This window comes from Rhinolophus sinicus, linkage group LG01 (assembly GCF_036562045.2).
Source record: "Rhinolophus sinicus isolate RSC01 linkage group LG01, ASM3656204v1, whole genome shotgun sequence".
NCBI classification, from domain to species: Eukaryota; Metazoa; Chordata; class Mammalia; order Chiroptera; family Rhinolophidae; genus Rhinolophus; species Rhinolophus sinicus.
In genome coordinates this window covers 91,416,306-91,428,320 of record NC_133751.1, presented here as the reverse complement: position 1 = coordinate 91,428,320, position 12,015 = coordinate 91,416,306, and the positions used below count along the sequence as shown (strand labels likewise).

At 32.4% G+C, this 12,015-nt stretch overlaps 1 protein-coding gene across 1 annotated transcript in view; it reads right to left on the bottom strand.

Moving 5' to 3' along the window:
• GBE1 (1,4-alpha-glucan branching enzyme 1) overlaps positions 1-12,015 on the bottom strand; it is a 253,758-nt gene that overhangs the window by 76,995 nt on the left and 164,748 nt on the right. Inside the window, exons 8-9 of the mRNA XM_019732062.2 lie at positions 6,301-6,416; positions 4,058-4,185 (exon numbers count right to left, since the gene is read on the bottom strand). Of these exons, the coding sequence (XP_019587621.2) occupies positions 4,058-4,185; positions 6,301-6,416 (244 nt within the window). The remainder of the gene's footprint in view (positions 1-4,057; positions 4,186-6,300; positions 6,417-12,015) is intronic.

Genomic DNA, 12,015 nt, shown 5'->3' with positions numbered 1-12,015 from the left:
AACCGATGGTTGCCAGAAGGGAGGTGGGTTAGGGTACTGGGTGAAAAAAGTGAAGGGATTAAGAAATACAAATTGGTGGTTACAAAACAGTCATGGTGATACCGAGTACAGCATAGAGAATATAGTCAATAATGTTGCACAGTTATGTATAGCGCCAGGTGGGTACTAGACTAAGTGAGGCAGTCATTCCATAAATTATATGGATGTCTGAGCACTATGCTGTACACCTGAATCTAATATAAAATAACACTGAATGGCAACTACAACTGAAAAAATACGTAAATAAGCTTTTTAAAAAGATGGCTTTCAATATAATCGGTTACACTTGGACAGGATCTCTGAGGTTATCTAGTGGATCTTCACTCAGAAGATAGAGAAACCGAGGCTTATTGAGACGAAGGGAACTCTAGATACATGCTTCTCAATGGTAGAGCCAGGACTCAGATGTCAGGTCTTTCAACAGTCTCTTTATACTTTGTCATGCCCCCACCAGATTACTGATAATCAAGTAAATAAATAAACAGATAAGTGAGTAAATAAATAAATGGTATAAGGACCCAGATGTAACAAAATATTTTATTATAATCAGGGCAAAATATGAGCCAAGTACTAGCAATTCTAACACCACAGTATCTTCCAAATAAATCATTTTCCTTTACTCTTTTACAGCCGCTATCTAATGTAAACTTAATTACTGCTTGCTTAGACCACTATGTGTCTAAATGGGATTCAGCACCTCCAATTTCTCTGCCCACTAACTGCTGCCAAATTAACATCTTACGAGACAGTCTGTGCCTATTACTGCCCATCAATAGCTTTCAATAGCCAACGATCAAAAACTCAAATTCTTCAGCTTAAGATTCAACATACATTAAGAATTGGTGATATAATTTACTATTTGATTATCTGCTTCCTCACTCATTGTCAGAATGTAAGATCCATGGGGCAGAAGTTTTGTTGCTGTTAACTAATATTTGCCAAGAAGCTAGAATAGTAGAACACTACTTGGCATTAAGCAAGCACTCAGTAAATATTTTCTGAGTGAATGAATGAAGGTGCTGTTAGGATTTAAACATAAATAAGACATACTATCTGACCTTCAAGGATTCATAAACTAGGGCCTAAATGCACATACACACTTGTTATCATGAAGTGACATGGTGATACTGTTAGGATAATTGTCTCTGAAGTACATAGAAAATGCATTGAAGAGACCTACATCTTTCTAACATTATTTTGTACTAGCTCATGTCAAATACTGAATACTTCATCCACTTTTCCCTGTGCTTGTCACAAACTTTTCTACTTGTATCATTGCCCAAAGTCTTCCTTAGATTATTATCCTTACTTCCTATAAAAGACTACCATGTAATACGAGCTCTCTAAGGTTTAACTCAAATGGTGCTTCTTCCACAACACAATCCCCAAACTCTTCCCACAGAAAAGCTGGAATAAAGAAATATATGACCTCTATGGATCCCCAAATAATCTACTAATAGTTTTCTTATGGATGAGAGTTATAGGTAAATACAGTACATGATAGAATACATCCATAAGAAAATATATGTGTCAATTATATCTTATCTCTACATAGTACCTTATAGTTTATAAAATTGAAAATAATGAAAGATGAATGGTTAACAGAAAATAAGCCATTTTAAAAGATGTCATATTTATCAAAATATGCTACATTTTCACAGATATGATAGGTATCTAGTTCAATTCCTTATAAACATGGCTGAATATGTAAAATATCAGGCACCCATGTTAGGCACTGGAATTACAGACATAATGCCTTCCCGCAAGAATTTTCATAAGATTGGTATTAAAGATCAAGATAATTTTTCTCAAGAAAACGTAAAGGTACATTCTCTATTTGGTCTAAAAGTAGTTTTAAGAAATAATTTGATAGAAAATAGAGCCTGCAAAAAAACAAACAAACAAACAAAAAACAACAACAAAAAAACTATTTGGACACCAGTTGGTCTTGACTCTTAAATCTGAATCCTGGAAAGTTCTTCCATTTATGCATATGAGATATTTGTAGCTTTCTTTTGAAAGTGGAAAGTTAATGACTGTTTAAAAATATTAAAAGAAAAAAATGGTAAACATAAAGATCACTAAAATAAATCTATTTTAAACATGAAAAGGTTGATACCTACCAACATAGCATATTAAAATAATCATGTTTCTCAAATAAAGTTTAAATAGTTTCCATTCTTTAATATCTAAAGAGCAGTTATGACTATTTCAAAGAGGGGAAAAACCTTAGTTTAAAAATATTTTAAATAAATATAGGACATATACCCATTTGGAATTGTAGATATAACCTGGAAAAAAAGTTTCAATTTTAGTAATTGTCATTATAATACATTGAAATATCTACAGTAGGACGTCATATAAAATTATGTTACTTATTTGTTACACCACATTCCTTTCTTTAAAAAAAGTTCATGAAGATTAATTCCACATTTTAAGAGACTCTCACTAGACAGAAAAGTGATCTATTGAAATTGAGATAGTTTTCAATTTAACTGGAATAAATTGAAGACACATCTTCTTTAAAAAAAAAATCTAAAACCAAGTTATATAAAGTGGGCTAAAGTTTCAAAGTTTCATTGGTGGAAACATAGATAATCAGAAAAGGGCTCCCTAGATAATGAAACTATTTTACTGAAAATGAACAAAAAGATCAATGTAACAATTTTAAATTTCATGTATTAAATATTGTTTCTTTTTTTTCCAGTACTCACTTTTGATTTGTGCTATTTGCCTATAGTAATTTGTCATATGTAACATCTGTGCTTTGAATTGCCATAAATATAATTGACAAAATATTTAAATTTTTGATGTTTCACAGATAAAATTAAAATATATAAAAGACAAAATAAAAGTTTTAAACACACTCGGATTGATGTTAAAAGATATTCAGCACATAAAGTATTAACACAAGTATTAGCAAGATTTATAAGCTATGACCAAATGTAGATAGGTAAAGAGTAGGAAATAATACTGGGTACCAAAATGGTATTATGATTGTTTGGGGGTTTTTATATTAGAATTTATTCCATGAATTGCAGATCCATTGTTTTATTCCTAGAAGACACTTAGAAGGAAAAAGCCTAAAGAGAGTAACTGTTCTCTAACCACAGATAAACTAGGAAATCATACCAACTTGTTGGAGATTTAGGGTTCTAAGAAACAATGGATGAAAAAAGGCTATACAAATAATAAATACTACAGGAATGAGACAGTCACTACTTCATTTCATCCCAATGTGAAGATACAACTTAACTCTGACTCAACAAGAGTCTTATTATTTTTATATGCCAACCGCTACACTTGTAAAGAACAGCTTTAACATTCTGAATTCAATATTAATAATAATTCCTAGTCAGAGGACTCAGAAAACCAGAGGGATTTTAGTTCTAAATCAAAATTAGCATAAGCATTTAACAAACTTCTTAATTTATCACATTTATCACCAAGAGGGGAATTGTCAATTATGCATATACCAAATTATATCATTACAGTGCAGCTTTGGGACAGTTAATCATGAACCTTCAGTAATCATGAGTAACTAGTGAACATTTGGCAAACGGAGAGCAGTAACATAAACAAGAAAGGTAATCACATCTGAACAAGAGAGGCTTCAGAGAAGCTTGCAGGCAGAGATCCATGCCATCTCCAATGATTCAACAAGAAAAGAAAAACATACAAATAAATAGAAGCACATGGATAGTTGATTCTTTTCTCTGCTCAAGGTCTCATGGCACAAGGACCTGTCCACTGATGAGGATATATTACTTTCTAAACACTGGCATTTTCTTTTTTAACAGAGAAATGACAAGTAATTAGTGTACACTGCCTCCTCATAGGAAAACAGTGAATTCTAAACAATGTGCCACCCATACAAGGTAGCTGTACTGAAGTCAAGATACAATTTTAGTGATGCAATTATTGACAATGTGAGATTAATTATTCAAATACCATATGCTGACAAAATGTTCTATATCAAAGGGGGTCAGAGAGTCGGTAGAGATCATGATGGCTTTACCTCCGCTATGGTTATTGAATCCGGATACAATGTGTGAGCCAAATGATTTGCCAACATGAGATAAACTAAGGCATCTTCATCTACTTGTAGTCCAAAATATTCATGGTAACCACCTGAGAAACCTTGACCTAGAGAAAAGGAAAACAATATGGATGCATTATGTTAGCATGCAAGTCTTACCTCTGCATAGAGGACCCCACCAGTTTGTTGAATCAGTTTTGTTATTGTAGCAAAGTATAATGAGCCTGAATACCACATAACGTCATCATCAGCAAATACATAATCTAACTTAGAAAAGTAATCCATACCAACATTCAGAGTTCAGACCACCCTGAAATTCACTTTTTGTTTTACAAAAGCAAAAAAACAAAACCACTTTGATTTAAAAATTTTCATTGTAACTGAATTTTAAAGCAGAAAAATAAATGACATCAAAAGAAATTCTAAAATTCAACTTTTAGATACAGCTTTTAGATACATGTCAGGAGATGTTAACGTTAGCTAGCTTCTATTCGACCCCTCTGAAGTAAAGCAAGTATGAAAAATATCACAAAATTGATGTTCATATTATTTTAAATATGTGCTTCAATTTATGCAATATGGATTTCCTATGACGATAAAATGAGTTTAACATTCTTCAACATCCTTCAACCTCCTCTTCCCCCAACATTTACTGAGGTTATACCATTTACTTTCTATTTCTTCAGTTGTGCTCTTATTTTAATTAAATCAAATTAGTGCTGAACATCTGCCTTTTTCCACCATTTCCCTATATATAAGTTCTTTATTACTTGATTCACTTTTTTCAGTTTGCTGTATTTCATCACTGAAGGATATTTCCAAGTATAATTATGGAAGTTATATTCCATAATTATTATTATTCTGAAGTCTTAGTTTTAAGGTATTTAAAATTTATACCTCAATGGTTATTCAGCTATCAAATTTTTGGACACATTTTCCTTCCCTAAGAATTCTATAGACGTAGCTGTCGGCAACAAAGTAGTAGGAATCCAGTCATTCTTTTTTTCATCCATGCAGGTAATTGATTTTTATTTCTAGTTGTCACATAATGAATTTATCTTTGTTACTAAATTTTATAAATTAAACACTCTCTGTCTTAATGTTAATTGTTTAATCTCAATTTTATTTTCTTTTTTGGTATGTGTTCTTTTGCAATGCAGTTTCAGTTTTGTTTGGTTGTTTAATTTTTTCCCCATCATTTCAAAGGGGGGAAAGGTTAATTAAATCATAATGTTTTTCTTTACCATTTCTTGGGCTGCTTACCCATACAAAGAATGTCCTATATGTGTGGATTTCAGTTCATTTCCCCAACTCCATAATTCCTTGGAAAATACCTAGTCTCAGCAAAGGGAGGTTCTGCAAGAGCATGAGATGTTTTATCCTAGGAGAGGATCTTTCTTGAATTTTGCCGTGTTTGCCTGTTTCATCCCCTAAATAAGCTTCTCTCCCAACTGGAGGATGTTAATGAAACCTGTCATGTTTCATAGACCGAACTTCATTCCCAGGAACATTGCATGGGGACAGCTCCATGATTATGCTGCATGATTTGCAGATAGCAGCATACTTTAACAGAGCTTCTTTTCCTGGCAGCCTCTTTTCAAGATTTACAATCTGAAGTCCCTTTTTTTGGATTGGTTGTTGCCGGTAAATATTTGGCCATTAAAATAAAATTATTGTTTGCCATGGTATATACTGATTAGGATTCTATGATCCCACTTCTTCATGCAACGTTTAAATTGAAGATCTCTAATATTTTTAATTACAAGTTAATTTACTATTTAATTTTAACTGAGTATATCTCTACTTAAAATATGCATATTTTCTTCAATGTTTAATATGCAGGAACCCATACATTCCCACAAATATTCTTATTTATTATTTTTGTTATTTATTTTTCATTGAAAATGCTGTCATGTTCACATCTTGAGGGTGCTGGAATAAATGGTTTCCTTAGGAAACATTTTTAGAAGAAAGCTACATATTAAGAATGGCATATTACTACCTTTTATTTACTTATAAAATGTAATTATATCCAACCTCTTGCCAAAAAGTGATCAGAAGTGACTAGAGAAAAGACATACAATGGAACAGATAAAAATCAAGCCAACAGGAATAGTCACTGTAGCTTCTGCCACTGAATCCCAAACCTGATTGCAATTTGCCAATAAAAAAATAACATAAAATCATTAGTTATGTCTGTAATATGTAGATCAGTTACATACTGATTCCATGGTGATGATAGAGCATGGATGTAACACCATCAAAACGAAATCCATCAAAGCCATATTCTTCCAGCCACCATCTGATGTTTGACAAAAGGAATCTTAAAACTTCCCAGCTAAAATATTAGAGAAATATATATTTAAGCACAACGGTATATGGTGTTTTCCTTAATTGTTATATATCATTTACTAAGAGTATTTATTAAAATATCTCTATCTCAGGAATCATGATGTTCAAAGACATACAGAAAACTCTGAAAACTACTAAGATTGACCTCATTTGCTTTATGAAACTCCTTCGAAAAGGAAAAATTATTAAAATCACTTAATATCTAAGAAAAACTGAGAAAAACGTGTGTAAGTCAGGACCAAAGTACAGTGACTCTGCCTTGTTCAATGTTATGTCATCAGCAACCATACAGTGATAACTACATAGTAGTGCTTAAAAAGAACAACAACAAAAAACTGCTACTTATCTCAAAATTTTTCAACAAGATTTTTCATGTAATATAACCATAATTACATAGTTTCTGCTTTTAGAAAATATAATTGCACTATCAGTAGAAAAACTGCCTTGAATGTCTGTCTGCTTAAAATATTTCCCCATTCTACAATTTCAGAAATACAATTCAGAATAAAAAGAAAAAAAGAAACTTAAAATTAACCACATGATAAGCAATATTACATTTACTAAACTATTGCCTTGTGGGGGTAAAAAAAGACCTAATTACTAAAAAACACATGTTTAATAAAGTAAAATGTTTTACAAGTTAAAGAGTCCTAGAGCTATAAAAACAGGAAGAAAAAAAAAGAGAACTGTTATAACTCAATTAAAAACGCTGCATGAGACAAGCCTATTTCGGACAATTGAAAAGAGGGCATCATCAATTAGTATTTTCTGTAGTCGCACAGTTATGGTTCAGTACTCTATCTTATTACAACTGTGGTTTTAAGGCTTTAAAACCTCATTTAGTTTAATGACAAAGCAGTAATAGTGTATGCAAATCTTTAACGCAGTTGAAATTTATGTATTTTTTAAACCTTCCATATATTAAAGAGCAATCTGACATAAGTGGAGATTAAGTCGTCACAATCAATTCTGGAATTGTAAATCTAAACTTTGGGGAAAGATGAGTGTTGTCAGTAATTAACAGCTTTAAATAAGTTACTTTAAGTTTTAAAAACAAAATAGAAGTTAAAAATAACAAAAAACAAACAAACAAACAAAACAGAAATCCAAGCAATCCAGTAGATACGAAAAGAAGAAAGGAAGGAAGTTCGAGATTGTTAGATCCAAGCCATGATGGAAGTAGAATTTCTCAAGTTTCTATCACTGCATATTCATTTAAGGTTTAAGGAAAAAATTCTGTTTAACAAAAATAAATAGGTAAAACCAAAGAGGTATTCTACAACTGAACAAGATCAAAAGTATTCTGTTTTGTACAGGAATTTCTAGTAATAAATTTTTTTTAATGAATAAACTTTATTTTTTAGAGTAATTTTCGGTTTACAACAAAATTGAAATGAAGCATATCTATACATTTAACAAGGTGGCTATATGACTATTTCAGAAAGACGACATGAAATTGGCGTATCAATAATCCTCGGTAAACCATTTTTTGAAAAGGCCATAGGTTTCTAATCTGGTCACATAACAGGTAATGTATATTTTACTTCTAAAAAGTAAATTGAAAGACATTTTTAGCCAGAAATACCATAGATGTGGAACCGAACCTGTTTAAATACTCAGTATCTTAGGTAGATGTATGAAGATATTAATATGTAAACCAGAGATCGCAAACTGTGCCTGAGCCAGATCTGATGCACACTGTTTAGTTTGCAGAGTGGTTTCAATTTTTCAGAAGTAATGTAGATGAAACATGAATTTTTTAACTTTTTCCACTCCTCATTTTCTTATACCAACTCTATTTTCTAATTTATATCGCCCGCTTGGACTTGTGGACATTTGCTGTCAGTTTCTAACATTCAATATCATGGACTGGATGTTTTACAGATAGACACAGGTTCAAGTGTAAAACCTGAATCCTAATATCTACAAAGATAAAAGGAAACAAACAAAGAGCGAGCTAACGATATGGCAATTTAATAAAAACCAGAAAAGGAGAATGATGTGAATTTAATAACTTAAAAGAAAACATTGCCCAGTATTACATAGTTGATTAAGGGCAGAGTTACTAACTGTTCTAGTGATTCCTGCTGCTACAATATTTACTTTCTTCTTGACCTAAAGGAATAATAAGCTGCATTTAATATATTAAAAGAAAAAGACATATTCAGCTGTAATTACATGAGTAGACAGATTCTTGGCATGGGTGAACGGAAAAAAGATTTTCCTATAATACTCAGAAACAAAACAATGATGGCAATGGAGCAACTAATTAAACAGTTCTGAGGGGTTAAAAAATACTGAATTATATTCTTTAGACCTCTATAATGCTTTTAACCTGAAACACTGTCTAAACAATAAATAATCCAAAAAAAAAATCACAAGATTAAATTGATAGGAATAAGTCAAACTTGTAATGCTTTCAAAATTATTTATTTTATTATATTTTATGCATTATTAGTGAAAGATAACATAGATGTGTTGTCTATAGAGACATAAAAGAGATACACAAAATTTTACAGAGGAGCAAACTATCTACAACAAAAATAGTAAAGAAACAAAATCTAGAAAGTTTTATTTAAAAAAAATGTAAAGAAATACATACATTCAGGAAAACTAAAATCATATCTAAAATTTTAAAGTTAGTAGCAGAACAAATGGAAAGCAAAAGTTAAAAATGTTTATTCTCTGCATATATTTTCTGATACTAGATTACTAAGCAGACTTAAGTTAAAGAACAAAAACACTAGTTTTACAAATGTAACAATGCAACATTTTATAAATAATTAGTCTTCGTTTAAGAAAAAAAATGAACTACTAGTGCAGGAAAAAGGGGGAAAGACAGACTCATAAATCTGTTCCCAGTATTTCCGTGGTCCAAATTTTGTATGTCTTATCTTAGTATGATAAATCTAGACAGAATAATACATTATCTGTAAACTCGGTGCCCCAATGAAACTAATTTTAAAACACAGATTGCTTGTAATTAGATCATAAAATCAGGGCTTTAGAAACCCAGGAGGACTGAGGTCTGGGTCTATAAAATAACCAGAGCATACACATAAGTACTTGCGTGAACACAATCCAGAACTCAAAGTTGAAAAATAGTAGGTCACTGAGCATTTATAGTGTCAATGGAATGAAGATGCAGTTTTCTTTCTTCTTTTTCTTATAGTAGGTAAGCATCCGATTTACCATAGACCATATATTTCCTTATTACATAAAAATGTGTATCCCAGATCACTTAAATTACAATAGGAGAGCTGGGCCAGGGCTCCTCTAGAGGACTTCCGGGTTCAGTGATTCGCTAGGAAGAGTCACAGGACTCAGCATATAGCTGGGCTCATGGCTGATTTATTACAGCAAAAGGATGAAAAGCAAAATCAGCAACGGGAGAAACACATGGGGCAAAGTGAAGAGGAGACCAGGCGTATGCTTCCAAGAGTCCTCTACTGACAGAGTCACACCTAATTCCTCCAGCAGCCAATTGTCACAACGCTTGTAAAATGTTGTCCACCAGGGAAACTCATTAGAGACTCAGTTTCCAGCCAACATGCGTCAAAATCTAGCCTCCCAGAAGTAAAGTGGACTTCAGCAGAAGATGCATTGTTTCTATGAAGAATTCGGGCACACTCAGCCACTGTTTCCAGTTCTGGGAATGGTGAGAACCCTCCAGAAAGCCTAGTTCCCAGCTGCTAGCCAAGGGCCAACCTTGCAAGCAGGCATTTCTAAGGACAGCAGTCTTAGTTGTGCTATGTTACTCAAAAGCAGAGCCTAACATTTCTTATATAATTACAAAATACTATAGGTTCCTGGAGAAAAATGCTTCTTCCCATATCTCAGAGGAACTCATACCCCAAAAGCAAGTGAAAGTATCTTAAACATACATTAAAAATCGAAAAACTTGGGGACCTCTGGCTGAAGTACTCCGTTTTGCACTCTACCTTGTAGCAGTCACATGGATGATAAAATCATTAAGCTTGGACATAAATGAACTAGCTCACTGAATCTAAGACCTGCCTTTTAAACAGAACACTAGATATCAAGCTTAAGGGAATATGTATCAATGAAAATACACATTTCTGAAAGATGTTTATTACTACTTCTACTACCATGATGTTCAAATTTGGTACCCATAAATTCCATTTTTTCTTCTTTTTTGGGGGGATGGGGGATGAGAAGAAGAGTAATTATGTATTTCAAATTATGACAGAATTAGAAATATTACTCAAAATGCTCTGTAGTCATGAAAGAATTGAATCACTTCAACTGAATGGTTTGCCTTGAGTCAAAGTATGAAAATGTCTGGCAAAGGGTACAATTAAAAAAGGCAATTTACTTTTTCTACCTCAAAAGGTCATCAAACAGTCCATGACAGAGTTGATATAGCTAGCTGATTAGAGTCCCATAAAAACATAAAGCAGAATTAAAGAGCAGTTTTACTTTCGTGTGTTCCAGCAGACAAGGTGGGATTTTGATTTTAAGATTACTCCATTGACAGAAAGCTTTCAAAGCCTATCCTTAGAAACCACAGGGCAGATTAGTTTCCAAACAATTGGAGGAGTTAGATGTTGCCTTTTAGAAGGTGATGCCAAAAATACATAAATTAATGGCAAGCATGAATATGTAGGAGAAGTAACCTGTTTTAGTTATCAGCATTACTATCGTAAACTAATTAACAAATAAGTTAGAGGCTAATATTATGTCTATATTGCCAACAGTAGATTGGTTAACTTACTCCTACTTTTTATGAAGCAAAAGCAAAATCCCTAAAATCCAGAAAAAAATAATGAAATGCAGCTGACTTTCCTGTGAATCATAAGCCACTAGAAATATTCAAATCACAGGTGTCTGATATAAAAACTGAATACATCGATGAATAATATATACATTTAAGGAATTCTGGCAATCAAAATAATCAGGATTCTAATTGGTTTAGATGTCTGAAATATTCAACCTGCAATCAAGTAATGAGGATTTATTAAGGAAATTTTGTCACACAGATAATTCCAGTGGTAAGGTTTTCAGGATATATCTCTAAAATCAAAAACTATTGATCGTCTCACATTTTGCCAATGAACTTTATACCAAAACAAAACAGTTAAATTTTTTCAGCAAGAAAGTATAATCAGATACAACAACATTTATTAGATGAAGTTAGATTTTTGTAATTCAATCTAATGTTGTATTTATTGGTGGTACTTAATAACTCCTGGGATTTTCAAAATAAGCAACTTAGTCCACTAGATGGTACTAAATCTACTAATATTGTATAGTAACATATAGGGGCATTATTAAACAGTGGCCATAAAAATATGAAGAAAAATTACATATTCCTCTTAGCTGTTCAACAGTTTGTTGTTGTTGTTTTTGTTTGTTTTTTGTTGTCTATGTTGTTTTTTAATTATTGGGGAATATTGGGAAATGGTGTGTTTTTCCAGGATGTCAAGTCATCGTGTTTTCAATCTAGTTGTGGGGGGCACAGCTCAGCTTCAAGTCAAGTCGTTGTTTTCAACTAGTTGCAGAAACTGCAGTTCACTGGCCCACGTGGGAATCAAACCAGCAACCTTGTTGTTAAGGGTTCGCAC